At 45.0% G+C, this 14771-nt stretch overlaps 1 protein-coding gene across 1 annotated transcript in view; it reads left to right on the top strand.

Moving 5' to 3' along the window:
- LOC144145979 (syntaxin-1A-like) overlaps positions 1 to 10685 on the top strand; it is a 34149-nt gene extending 23464 nt beyond the window's left edge. Inside the window, exons 8-10 of the mRNA XM_077677868.1 lie at positions 2952 to 3089; positions 5905 to 6015; positions 7818 to 10685. Of these exons, the coding sequence (XP_077533994.1) occupies positions 2952 to 3089; positions 5905 to 6015; positions 7818 to 7895 (327 nt within the window). The 3' untranslated portion in view covers positions 7896 to 10685. The remainder of the gene's footprint in view (positions 1 to 2951; positions 3090 to 5904; positions 6016 to 7817) is intronic.
- Positions 10686 to 14771: the final 4086 nt, after the last annotated feature.

The raw sequence follows: 14771 nt of genomic DNA, 5'->3' as shown, positions 1-14771 counted from the left end.
AGACCTCCAACTCACAGTGGCCGGGCGGACCAAGCGTGCTTTATTCAGCCAAGCAGCAAACTGGATCGTCGCGACATGGGGCAAAATTCTAGTCGAGCTACCGCAAAAACCCGAATCCAAGACGACCTTTTTTTCCAAAAATGGAAACGCCAAATCGCAGGTTCGTCTTGGATTCGGGTGCGAACAAAAATCCTAAAAATAAAAAAGAGGGGAGGGGGGGGGGGGGGGGCAGCGGCCGCCGCGAGTATACCTAAACTCACGAATTTATTCTCCATCGGAACAAAATAATGTGATCAGTCGCCCAACGATTTGTCTAAAAAACAAGCGCGGTCTTGGGTGCCTGAATGAGCGCGCGCGCATGTCCCTCCGTGGGAGACAGGGAGCATGCACGCATCGAGGCTGTCGAGGCTCGATGCGTGCGTGAGGCCGTCGAGGCTCGATGCGTGCGTGAACCGCGAAACCCAGCGCAAAATATACATACCGTAAACCATGCGCGGCGCGGGCGCGAGCAGTTCGTATGGGTTCGCAAGTACGTCTGGTTGGGAGCACTGCGGTAGAGAGTGTACCTAGCTGGTTGGTCCGCTCTGTCGTCTGCTACGGCGGTCCGCCGTGTGGATGCTCTCGCCGCTGCATCGGACCGCGGCCGACCGTGACGTAGCATCACGTGACCGTTTGGACCGCGGACTCGGTCCGTCGTGTGGATCGGCCTTTGACGTGTTGCTTTCGCTGATCGTGTTACATCGCGCCCATCGCGCTTTCAGTTGTAACTCCACTTTCGAAGCAGCGGATGCAATGTCATCCCGAAGCTACTACACAGCGTCGTTCAAGCGAAAAGTCATTGTAGTCGCGAAGGAGACAGGGAACAATCTCGCTACAGCAAGGAGGTACGGCGTTTCCGAGGCAAATGTTCGACGGTGGATGAAGGACGCTGATCGCCTGCAAAGCTGCTCCGGCACTCGGAAGGCATTTAGCGGGCCGAGAAAAGGACGGCACCCAGAACTTGAAGAGGAGTTGCTGACATTCGTTCGGAATGCAAGAAATGGCTGCATCGCCGTCACAAGCGAGATGGTGCAAACAAAAGCGAGGGAAATCGCTCGGCAGCGTGGCCTTTCCGCAGCCGTGTTCAAGGCCAGCAAACATTGGGTGCAGCGGTTCATGAAGCGCTCTGGACTCTCTCTTCGACGGCGGACTTCAATTTGTCAACGCTTACCAGTCGACTTTGAAGAGAAGCTAACCAGCTTTCAACGCTACGTGATCGGACTGCGGCGCCGCCACGGCTATTGCCTGGGTCAAATAGGGAACGCGGACCAAACTCCGATCTACTTCGACATGCCCCTGACCCGAACTGTAGAGGCAGTTGGAGCCAAGCAAGTGAAAGTGAGAACGACGGGCAACGAGAAGCAACGAGTTACTGTCATGCTGGCCTGCACTGCAGATGGGAGGAGACTGCCGCCCTACATCATCTTCAGCAGGAAGACTCTTCCGAAGACGGAAGTGTTTCCTCGTGGAGCCATTATCCGCTGCAATGACAAAGGGTGGATGACGGCCGAACTGTTCGACGAGTGGATTCGGCTCGTCTGGCTTCGTCGTCCCGGAGCACTCCTGAGTCCGCGGTCCATGTTGGTCGTGGACTCCTTTAGAGGCCACACGTGCGATACCAGCAAAGCGTTGCTGGCGAACAACAAGTGCGACATGGTGGTCATCCCAGGAGGGATGACTTCCCAGTTACAGCCTCTGGATGTTTGCATTAATAAGCCTTTTAAGGACAGGGTCAGGTGCCTGTACAACGAGTGGATGCAAGAAGGTGACCACGCGCTCACTCCAACGGGCCGTCTGAAGCGCGCGTCACTGTCTCAGCTTGTGGGGTGGATTTTGGATGTGTGGCACGGGATTCCGGACACCATGGTCGTTCGCTCGTTCCAGAAATGTGGCATTTCAAATGCGCTAGACGGGTCGGAAGATGACCTTCTCTGGCAAGAAGTCAGTGACAAGGAAGTCAGCAGCGATAGTGATTCGGAATAAACGCATGTAAGCTTTCTTTTCTTTTTTTCCAAAATTGCTTGTTGTCACTTAAGGGTTCGTCTTGCATTCGGGGTCGTCTTGGATTCGGGTTTTTACGGTAATTGTGTGGGCCTGCTGTAAGTGCAGCATTTTGAATGCACCGAATATAAATAAGGACAGTGCACTGTGGGAGAGCACAGCAACAAAGAGGACAGCAATGTCGACGAAGACTTCGACGAGTGAGCATTGAACATGCTACAACGAGTGCCACAATCGTAATAAAAGTGCATGTTCTAGTTCAGCCCAATGCCTTATTTCGTTCAGCTTACATTTGAGGTAAGCTTTTTTTTGTGTGTGTGTGTGTGAACTTCCGAATCTTGGGGGTCGGGCTAGATTCGAGTAAATACGGTATGTTTCTTGCTCAGGGTAAAGCTTTTCGCGCATTTTTGTTTAAGACGAAAGCCTTTACTGGCTCATTAACATGACCCTTAAAACAATTTCTTTTCATTTTTAAGTAAACTCTGAAACTTGCCAGTCTTGCTGTTTTTTTGTTTTTTTTTCCCAGTGATTTAAAATATGCCATTACTTTTTGAGTCAGTCAATTAGCTACCAAGATAGTGATAGGTAATTAGCCATTTTTGGAGGAACAATAGACAAACAGTGTTAGTCATAAAACTGTAATCTTTACATTTTCTAATCTATCAACCCTGGTGAATGCAATAAGAGAAGCAGTTCTTTGATGCATCCACTTGGAACTTTGGTGCTTGGAATGGGCATTCGAAATGGTTCCTTGCCTCTGGAGCCACCAAGGTTTTAAACGTGCAGTCGACTTTGTTCTTTTTCTACGTGATGTGCTGTGGTTGCGGGGGGTCACACGGAGGGCAGAGGAAGTTCTGACCTGTGGTGTCCTGTGGCTCTGTCGACCCTCCCCCTCTCTCTCCCCCGTGCAGATCATAATGGAGACGCAGCAGGCCAAGCAGACGCTGGCGGACATTGAGGCCCGCCACGCAGACATCATCAAGCTGGAGACCAGCATCCGGGAGCTGCATGACATGTTCATGGACATGGCCATGCTGGTCGAGAGCCAGGTAATTTGCGGCGGCTGACTGCCGTTCCCCCTTCTCGTTCTTTCCAACGAAGAAGTAATTGTGGGAAGGGTCTGCTTTAGTTGCTTGATAGAGAATTTTGGCTTTGATTGCATTTAGCAACTCCAAGTTGGTTGTTTGAAGCATTTGGAGCTGGCATAAACCAGTGTGAACCTTAATATGGGAGTACCTTCTGGACTGTTGTTCATGGAGGTCGTACTTGCGGCGTAGTGTTCCGTAGTTTCAGTGCAGTTACGAAGTGAAATCATTGTACCTTGTTTTAATCTTCCTTTTAAACGAAATCTTGGCATTCGTTTGTTCAGGCGTGTGGTTTCTTGTTGGTGTTGCCACACTACAGGAAAAGCATTTTCGTGTGCACAATTTCATTCAACCTTTATAAATTTGTTCACTGTTTAAAGATCATATACTTAAGCTTGCATTGAACAAGTGAGCTTTATGCTAGGAACCTAGGATTTTTGCAAGTTCACGGATCATGAATGGTAGCATACACATTAAAGAGAACCTACGAGTTTGGGTTACTGTTTGAAGGAGAACCTCTGGGAATTGCAGTTTAATGATCTCTCCCCTTCACCCCTATTGCTCCTCAGGTTTCTTCCTATGTCGGAACTTCTGTGGCACAAAATGCTGATTTTAGGAATGACCCTGACACATGTCGTTGTGTACCTTAACTCTTTCGGTACGGCGGAAAAACGGCCGATTTTGAGTGCTCCCACAAAATGTTTTTTTTCTCTTGAGTTACTGGACACACTTAGCCTTGCATGAAATTGTAGCTTATAGATTGCTCTTCCAAACACAAAACAGCAGTTTTGTTAAAGGTACAATTACTTACAGTTTATTCGTCAAGTAATAAAAAAAAAGCCCCGAAGAAAGTATACGAAAAACGCAAATCGGCAATTTTACCAAGACTAAAAATTATTTCAGGAATTTTAAGATATATAAATTGTTCCTACGGTACTTGGCTATGATTCAATATATAAATCAACAGTGTACACCACGTTTTGGATTTTTGAGGGCCCGTCATCCTAGCGGAACTGACGGCTGTGCCACGCCGCGAAGGCACTCAGGGGTGAGTGAGTCTCTGTAAAATGCGCATCCAAGTACACTCTTTTGTGTTTCCGCACAAAATCCTTATCAGTTCGGTGGTAAAAACAAGAAAAAAAAATCCAGCGCTCTCGAGAAGCGTCGCACCTGAACCCTGCAGCGCTAATCTGACACGAGCGCCAGGTTATCTTGAAGGTAATAGCGCGATATGGCGTGGTGCATTTGGCAAAATATCCTGGCCGTACATTGTCGAGACTCTAAACACATCATCAAAACCGCAGTCATCAGATAAGAACCACATTTTGTTCATAAATACAGCGCGGAGTCGCAACGAAATTACTTGCCAGCGCTTGTTGAAGTTCAAGGCACCTGAACCGGAGCTTCGTCGTCCGAACTGAAATCTGAAGATCCCACATCATTGCTTGACCCCTCACTGCTCCTGGAATGAGAAAAATCGACAGCAGTAGCTGCCAAAATGCTTGCTACAGCAGTCCGACTGTGCAGAGTGCGGCGCGAACCCGACGCCATTTTTCCTCCTGCTCCCCTCTACCTTCGGTTCAAATTTCTCTTGCTACACCGCCACCACACGAGACGCATGAACAAACGAAACCGAAATTGAAAGAAAAGTTGCCAATGAGCACACCAGATGGCGATAGTTGTCTGTGGAGCGCGCGTTTCAGATTTTGCGGGAGATTTGAAATCATCGGACGCTGGCTTCCGATTGCCTATGGCGCCATCGTGAAAGAGTTAAAAGCTGCCTAAACAATTGAAAACAAATTGGAAAGACACCTTCAAGTTCTATCTAGGTATCGGGGTGTTAGGGTAAAGGGTTTGTCACAAATGCGACAAAGGCTTAAAAATTGTTTCTCTCTCTTACAGTAACTCACACCTGTTCTAAACCCGGCCAGGTTTTTGTCTAGCGTATGTAGCAACTTTTATTAGCTTTTAACGCCACTTGTTACGACACGAAGACAGATTGGTTGTTACTTGTATAAAAGTTTGTTTGTTTTACTCATGGAGTTTGGCACAAACAAAAGTTTGTTTTCATGTTGGTGGCTTTTCTCTCGAGATACCTTCGCATACCTTGTGGGGTCTGCGAGTTGTTTTTGAAGCACTGCACTGGGTGACATAAGCCCCTACAGTTTGGCAGAATTCATGTGGTGTTAGTGAGTGGTGTTTGAGTTGTGTTCGTTACACAGAGTTATGTTTCCATTTGTGGAAACAACTATTCCTGTTAATTCGACTGTTAGCATTTCGTGTCTGTTCAAACTGAAAGTGTGTTTCAGTGAAACCGATAAAATCAGCCCAAAAAGGCAGAGTAAAACTGTGGCACAAAAAAAGGGGGGGGGGGGGGAAGAAATCTTGTCTGGGGACGACAGAAACAACCATTAGAGATTACTCCTGCTAATGTGTACAGAAGCATGCGGATGCATTGCTGCCTTGTAGACGGCTAGAAAGACATTTGGAAAACTATTTAATTTTGTCAGTGGATATGCATTGCTGCCTTGTAGACGGCTAGAAAGACATTTGGAAAACTATTTAATTTTGTCAGTGGATGTCTCTTATTGTGGAAACTCTTCAAAAAGCCAACACCAGTAGTACTGGTTGAGAGATACATTGTTGTGGTTTGATAGGAAGGAGCAGCAGCCTGACCACTGCAAGGCTCACTTTTGCGGACATTTCCGCAGCCTCTCGAACAATTTGTTCCAACCGCCCTTGTGCCCTCTTCCTTCGCTCTTTCCCTTCTTCCGCACAGGGTGAGATGATCGACAGGATCGAGTACCATGTGGAGCACGCCCGGGACTACATTGAGACGGCCAAGCAGGACACCAAAAAGGCACTCGTCTACCAAAGCAAGGCCCGAAGGGTGAGTAGGGAGTGCAGGGGGGAGAGGGAGGGCGCTGTTATTGCATTTACAGTCGAACCCCGCTACAACAAACTCCGCTTCAACGAAATTTCTGCTTCATCAAAATATTTCCAATTCCCAGTCAGCTAGCCATAGAAGTAAATGCGACAAATTCCTCGCCACAGAGAACCATTTCTCTGGTATGTTTTTGCTTCAGCGAAATTTTTGCTCAGTCGGGCTGTGTTTGAACATTTATTTTACTGGAAAGTAAGCGTAAAGCCAGCCTTCTGCAATTTTTTATACATCCGCACCGCTTAGTTTCACCGAAAGCGTGCGCCCACACTACCAGCCATAAACTAAAACTCGTTAATGGACGCCGTTGTTTGCTGGTGATAACGATGTGGCTGGCCGTCTTTACACGAGTGAAATCACGCGAATGAGCGCTGCTGACGCTGTGATGTATGCATTGTCAGCAGCTGTCATTGCAGTCTTCCTTCCACCGTTCTTCAAAGTCGAAAGCAAAAACAATGTTCTCCTGTTTAGTCTTCAACCGGCATCATCCTGTCTTCATCGCGAGCACGCACTTGCGATAAAGGCAAGCATGCGCAGTTTGCCTTCCAAGGTCAGATGCCGCCATGCGCAGTCAGACAACAAGATAACGGCTGCCACTCCTGCCTCAAGCGAAAAGCGGTCTTCCGACAACCTATAAGCCATCTGCTAGTAATCAGCTCAGTAGATGCTATGCCTTGTTTATTGCATGGCAATGTTTAGCAGCTGCGTTTTTTTGTCCCTGTAACGCACTCTTCACGTGCGGGTAAAAACAGTTTGATAACCACTGGTACCTTCGTTTTCTAACTAAACACAATGTAATTGCGCATCACTTCTTTTTCTAAAGGTTGCATTATGCGCTCAGTGATGCGGATAATGTGCAGGGGTATTTTTCTTGCCCTCTTGTGGTGTGTTAGGGCAGATTTCGCCACGACGAATTTCCACTTAAGTTAAATTTTTCACACATCCCGTCAGTATTTGTGTAGCGGGATTCGGCTGTATGGGCACATAGTTTGTGGAGAGAGAGCTGCCGGTGTAAAGTGGCCAGCTAACCAAAATTTGGCGAGATTTGTCATATTCAGTCATCGTCAGGGGTCAACATACCTTGCCGGGAACCGTTACTGAATGGATCAACGGTCCTTATAGAGAATAGTGCTATCAATGCAATTTGGGCAATTTGAGTTTCACCACAGCAATGAGTTTTGCCTAAGGATACACACTCACTTTACCAAACCGTAGTAGATGCACTTTTGAACCCAGAAGTGGTGGAAACGGGCTTTTAAAAATGTTTTCTTTTAATTATACTTGTTTTACGAGCAGCAGTAAAATGTTCGAAGGATACGGAGTAGCATGTTGCATTACTAGTGTATCGTTTTGTCTCTGCCATTCACTCAAGCCTTCAAAACCTCATTGCTGGGAAACCCTTTTGTAGCAGTGCAGCTTCCCATGTTTAATGCAAGAGCTCCTAGGGATCACTTCTGACAATCTCGTAGAAGCCACGTATGATGCTTAACCTAAAAATACCTTTTTAAACCTTCGTTTACTTTTATCGTTAGCATGTCTTATGCTTTGTGCACTTCTTTTGTTGATTGTTTTTCTCCTTATTCTGTTATTTGTTTGCGTACTTTCAGTTTCTGTGACTTATTATTTTCGTTTGGTTTTTCTCCACCCCACTCCCTCCTCCCCTCATCACGCATTGATTTCTGCACCACCCCATCCTCTGATGAAACACCAATCACGACTCTGCCCTTTACCGCTCCGTCGCCACCTCCCAGAAATGCATCATTATAATCTCCATCGTGGCTGTGATACTCATCATAATTATCATAATTGTTGCCGTGAATCTGGCGTGAGGACCACCGCAACAACCAAACGGCCGACAAGAAGACGACGACGCCGAGCCTGCCGTGGCTAGGGATTGTGCAAGAACGCGCGGTGACTCCGTCGGCGAAACTAATCTCTGCCCGCTAACTGGCAGGTTGAGCTCGAGAACAAAGACTGGGTGCTGACAGACTTTCGAGTTTCCCGCCTTTTTTTTGCTGCTGCCAGTGACGAGAAATGGGGACCTTTTGTTTTGACGTTTGTATTATGTTGTGCCTTATTCTCCTTCCTTTTGTTGCCTTGTTTGACTGAACTTGGAATACAGCTTTTTTGCTTCGTTTTGATGGGGTTTTTGGTTGTTGAGTTGCTGTTAGCGGGAATGATTATGGTGTACCCATGAATGAGAAGTTGGATGCTGTCTGAAAAGAACAAAAGAAGTTTCCTGGTTGCGGGCTGAAATTTTACGATGCGAGGATAACCAGTTTCTCTCGAAAGCGACGTAAATCGAAAGGGGGCATTCTGTTTCTCATGCTCAATCTCAATCTCATCAACCAGGATAATTTCCTTGTTATGAGGGTGTTGACCGGAACAAAGTAGCGTGCATGCCTTGCGCGAGTTGGTAGCGCACAGTTTGCGTAGAGAAGTTGCGAAGCAGTGCGTAGAGACGCAGCAGAGGCATTAGTTGTGAGAGACTGTACTGAAAGCAAGTCAAACACAAGACGAAAGAGACACATGTATACGTTTGTATCCTCTTAGTTTGCCTTGCCTTTTGTTCCTTTTTTTATGCTTTATACATCTTGGTTTGTTGTGTTTGGTGGTAGAGCTGCTCTATAGAATTGTCTGGAGAATAAAAGAGTTCTTGGTGTCACGCCAAATGCTAGGGTGCCTAAAGCAGCTACAGCTCACGTTGTTGCAAATATGTCAGTTGCTTGCACTTTGCTGCCAAGTTTCAGTCAGTCTTCCCATGTTTGAAAGGTTAAGGCTGAAGATATCGCAGTTTCTGTGCTATACTTGCGCTTATTTTTGTGCTAAACTTCAACTATTGAAGTGGGCTAGTGTGCTTACAGTAAGGAAAGCAAGTGTTAAAAATGGAAAGCTTTCTACTGAGCGATCATAGCTTTGTAGCCTTTGGGGTCATGTTTCACGACACGTGCTAAGTGTGCTGGATTCCTTGGAACAGTGTGTTTAGGGATCCCCCACCAAAAAACATCGAATGAGGAATAAATCATTAGAAAGAGAAATTCCCTTTGAAAACATAAACTGGTCTCTAGCCTGTGAGCTTAGTTCATTTGTGTTGCTTCCCCCCTATGTTTTTTGTGTGCTGATTAATTGCTGTTATTGTTCGCTTCGAAGCAATGGCCAATCGTGCCTGATGGTTTGTTTGTAAGGGGTCATATGCGTCCCGGTAATTTCAGGAGCATTAATGTATATCGCTAGTCGCGTTACAAGGTTCACAATGTCGGGCCTTTTGTGTCTTGCTTTGGCATCAAATAAGGCATCCATCCGTTCCTAGCCACTTTTCTCAAGTTATTGGACAGTTCTTCAATCACACAGTGGTTAGCTTTAGTGGTTGAGGGCCTCTAAGACACCACCATTTTTCCTCCATTAGCTTTTGTCATAACTTACTAGCCAACCGCAAGCCTTGCTTATATTTTATCCCATGTATGTACTGGATATGAAACATTGAGTTATGTTCACGGAAGCTGCCACCTATGCGCATATGTACGCAAGATGTGCGTATGTATGTGCACGTATGTACGTATCTATGTACGCTTGGTACGCAAGAAACGCTAGTGTTTTCTGTCACTGCCGTCATGAACAAATCTTCGCTTTAATGGATACGTCTTTTTGGTTTTTTTTTTTTTTTTTTTACGGAATGTATTATCTACAATCCATTTGTTACATAAGGAACAGGGTTGGAGGAGGTAGCCAACTTATAACGTCATTTCGCTGCTCATGCCTGTTCCTTATTGGTTGCTCACGCACATTTTTCTTTTGTACGTCACTTAGCAGCTCTTTCTCTGTCACTTTAAGCTATGACGACTGTTAAAAACCGCTCATAATGTGAGAATGGCTATTTCCACTTCCCCTCCTGGTAGGGCAAAAATCTCTCGATACTTTGTGCTGCACAATGCGCAAATTTTTCGTCAACTTGCGTATACAAATTTGAATGAGAGAAAGCGAGAGATACATTCAGTACTCGCGTTCATAAACTGCCTTACTCACTTCAACATCTGTGATTCCTTATACTAAAGACCAGGGTAATTTTATGCTCGTATAATTGGTGCAAAGCATATGTCAAGGAAGTTAAAAAGTTCCACTTGGAAGAGCAAGAAAGGGCCTATGTGCCGTCCTGCTTGTCAGGAATCTAGTGCCTTTCTCATATTTTTTTTTTGTCTGTGAGTATGTGTGTGTCTGTGTGTGTTTTCAGTGATTGTGTGCTCCTGGTAGTCTGAGAGTGAGCCTGTAATCATCCAGAGAGTCTGTAACGACCTGCTTTTTTTGGATGTAATTGGGGCATTTTTAATCGAACGGTGCTTGGCTACTGATTTGGTGTTTGCTGCCTCCTGTAACCAAATGCTCGAGACCAACTTGGCGACTTGCGTCGTCTGCTCGGCTGTTGAAAAGGGAAAAGAACGTGCATAGCTACTTTATGTTATAATGTTTTAGTACACGATGGGTTCCCTACTTTTTAGCTCGCCCAAAATGTTGCCTGTGCGCATTTCTTTGTATCAGTTTCATTGCCTAGTTGTTCGTAATAAGTAACTGTTTGCGCTGCAAAGGAAACATACGTGTGCATATATAAATACGTATATATATGATTCTGTTTTGTGTTTGTCATTCTTTTGTGCCTTTTTTCCCCACACTTTCCTATTTTCGCGATTATAATTTTGTTTGTTTTAGTTTTGATCTTTAGCCTAAGTATTGCGCAAGGTAAGGTGCGGTGGCAAACTTTGTTGTGGGGGTAAACTTCATGTTTCCATCCAGCCTTGCCACTGACATACCAGTACATTTTTGACGCACAAATGTTTTAGGGCACCTATAGAAAGGAACTGATACTAAGTGTGCATAAACACTGAGAAGAAAGTCAGACACTAATAGAATTCATTAATGTGCTTTGAATGTTGCTTTGGTTTCTGATACTGTGGTTCATAAATGGTACCAGGGGCCAAATAAAGTAATAAGGTTTCTTCAATGGTGATAACACTGCAACCTGCCAACTGCGCACCATTTGTTCGTATAGCTGATGCGATACTTGAACCAGTCTAGATTAAACAAAAAGAAAAGTTCTGCAGTGGTACAGACATGGCACAGCTTTTTGCAAAGCTTGGATCAGTGATTAAGATGAAAAGCTTTGAATGTTACAGCTACATAGTAAACAGTTGCCCTGGGTAGCTTGGGCCATATTATGCTGTTTTGACTCTTGGGTAGTTGAATACATTAGAAAATAACTTTTCAACAAGAGATTTCAGCTGAACAGTTTCTAATAGAAGGTTGTAGTGCAACTAGTGCACGAGTTTCTTTGAAAATACTTCAGTATAGCTCTTTCTCAATGCCCTATACAAAAGTGCCAAATGGAAACGGTTGGCTTTGGTAAAGCAAATGTTGCTGTGAATTTGCACCGAACGTAGTTGTACTGAGTCTTGTGTCTGGCGTAATTATCAGCTTACATGTGTGACCAAGGTTTCGTGGGTTACCTACATTTTTCGGCATTTCATTCGTGCACCGTAAAGTCCCTCCTGTTCATGGTATATTCCTGAAAAAGATTTGTTATTCAGCATTTCTGTAAACAGTGTACAACAGCATAATTGAAATGTTTCTGCTGGATTCACTCATCGATATGTCTATCGCAACTGATTTCTTTATCAAACTGCAAATATATTATGACTCGAAGGATTAATGAATTTGTTGAAACACAGCTTTCCTTCATTTAATTCTTTGTCCAGTTTACAGGAAACACCTGGCATGCAAATTCTTTGGTTTGTATTAAAATAAATTGAAACTGCATTTTTTTTTTAACCTGTTGGGCAGGAAGTACGAGCACTGAGAGACATTTCTAGTTTGCATTTCTCTGAAGTTTTTTCTGAAGTTTAAGCAACATTGCTACTGTTCAGCTCTACTTTACTTGATTGTGATGGAACAGCACAAACTTAACGGTACGAGAGAACAACACAAAACTCTTCCTACAGCCACCTATTTACCTCCGCGTGCTGCATATTTTGATATAAGATAGCGCATATTGTTCCTTGAAATATATTGTAGCAGCAGCTCCAGCAGCAACGCTGGATTGATTGATTGAAATATGGAGTTTATTTGGCAGAATGGCGTACATGGTGCCGAGGCTAAAGGCAACGTGAATGTCGCCTGACTTGACCTCTGGCTCCCAGTGACACTGGCAGCACAGACAGCGTTTCAAGCTTGGAAACGTTTCACATAAAAAAAAAAGAAAAAGAAAGAAAAAAAGGAAAAAGAAGGGGGACAATCAGATGGCAACATAGAGTTATACAATAACCAACATTTCCCACGAGAATTAGCAGGACTACCCTAATACATACATTGTAGCCAGCCAACAAATGTGGTTGCATAGTTTACAATCCAAATAAACACTACATAAACAGATGCAAAGAGCATGAAGGTAGCAAATCAGGTCAATGTAAGTCATAATAAATTCATAAAGTAAAGTAATCGAGCGCTGCCCCTCGCGCGGCAGCCCGAGCTACATGGCGTGACAAGCTGCACGGCCACACGGGAGCCCAAGACACGGGGTATCTGTTTTATCACGCCGACACACGGTCGTCCTGTCCGAGGCTCCTTTCTTACCCATTTGACATAGCGCATTGCAATGTCTTCCTAGCAATGCACTCGTGTTTAGCAGTGAAGCCGACTTTACAGGAACCCGTGTCGGCTTGGTTATTGTTAGCTGGCGTTCCTACATGGCGTGTTGCACAGTGAAGCCTTGTCATAAAGAGAAAATAGGCTGCAGTGGGCGTGGACGCGGCGGAAGGAGGGCACCGTCGGCGATCGAGCCGCGATCGCCCGATGCCCTTCGGGAGCCCGAATACAGCGAGATGGAAAATGCATGACGTCGGCCTGGCTACAGTCCCGTTGGGCGCTTCTTCGAAGCGGCGGAATGGTTTGAGCGGGAGTTTGTGGCCAACCAATAACTCTCAAACGGCTCCGCTGGTCATGCACCGTCACAGAGTGAAAGGATACTAAATTTTTAAGACGGAAGCCTTGTAAGCCTCATCAAGCGCAAAATGTGGGCGTCGGCGTCAACACAAATGGTACAAAAACGGCTGTCGCTGCAAATAATACAACACCTTTAAACCCGAGTCACCGGAACAGGAAGCCAGCCGTTTACCGCTGCGCTAACTCGGAACTCTTCCGGAGAAGAACAAGATTTTTCCCGATTCATGTCAATTTATGAGTATTTAAGATTTCAAAGATCATATTTTCTCAGAAGTACGAGAGGGGAGGCTGGGAGTAAAGGCTACAAAAGCCTGACAGAGGTCCCAGCCTCTTTCGGTGCAGTTCTATGGCAGCGTGTGTACAATCATTAAGAAGCAAAAATTGCACTGCAAGCATTTTGTAGAGATTAAAAAAAACATACGATGAAAACATCATGCAATATAAACAAGTGGCGATGATCTTACGCTTTCAGGTTAATTAAACAACAAAAAAGAAGCATTACGCTAAGTAAAAAAACACAACCACTCGTGTTTTGCGAGACATAAAATATATATGCAACAGCTGCAGCACTAGACAGTGAAGTACGTGCTATAATTGAACAGTAAAACCTTAACTTGCATTTCAAACAAAGGCACAACTATAAAAGTAGCGCAGTGAACAACAAAACCTAAACGGCATGCACAGTGCTAGCCATTGAAGTATAAACAGACTCAAAAGGGCACGCGGTGCTGGTAATTAAAAGTTAATTATTGATAGATTCGTGATTTATAGTGATAATTGGTGAGCGTGTATTAATGCAGATAACGCTGAATTAAGGTGTATTAGTACGGATCAGTGACTTATTAGTGATCGACAGTAAGATAAGGTGGGGTAAAGGTGGATTAAAATGAGCTAAGATGTATTTAGGTGGATTAGGACAGATAAGGGTACACTATAATAAAATATCACTTTAATCCATCCTAATCCACCTTATTCATTTTAATCCACCGAAATCCTTCCCAATCCATCTTAATCCAACATTAATCTATATTTTATCATCATCATCAGCCTATCTACGCCCACTACCGGGCAAATGCATCTCCCATAGATCTTCAATTATCCCGTCCTGTGCTAACTGCGATCAATTTATCCCCGCAAACTTCTTGATCTCATCTGCCCATCTAACCATCTGTCGCCCCTGCCACGCTTGCCTTCTCTAGGGATCCACTCTGTCACCCTTAATGACCAATGGTTATCTTGCCTTCGCATTAAATGCCCTGCCCACACCCATTTCTTCTTCTTAATTACCACTAATATGTCCTTAACACGCGTTTGTTCTCTGACCCACTCTGCTCTCTTCTTGTCACCTAATGTTACACCTATCATATTCCGTTCGATTGCTCTCTGAGTCGCTTCCAATTTAAGTTGAACCCTCTTGGTGAGCCTCCAAGTTTCTGCCCCCTAGGTGAGTACGGGTGATATGCAGCTGTCATACACTTTCTTCTTCAGGGTAAGAGTAGGCTGCCATTCATTATCTGAGAATGCCTACCGAATGCACTCCACCCCAATCTTATCCTTTGTTAATACGAAGACCTACATCAGGCTTCACCTGCGAAAGAGTACATTTGAGGCAGCGCACGCTTTACAGGGGGAAGTTGGCTTTCCCGCAGTGGGTTGTGAGGTGGATTACAGACGCTATCGACGAGACAAAGAAAGCTGCGCTTCAAGCTTCGACCGTG

This window comes from Haemaphysalis longicornis, unplaced genomic scaffold (genome assembly GCF_048455015.1).
Source record: "Haemaphysalis longicornis isolate Haplotype H1 unplaced genomic scaffold, Haemaphysalis longicornis Haplotype H1 scaffold_7, whole genome shotgun sequence".
NCBI classification, from domain to species: domain Eukaryota; kingdom Metazoa; phylum Arthropoda; class Arachnida; order Ixodida; family Ixodidae; genus Haemaphysalis; species Haemaphysalis longicornis.
The sequence above is the reverse complement of the archived record's forward strand: the minus strand, read 5'-3'. Positions and strand labels throughout refer to the sequence as shown.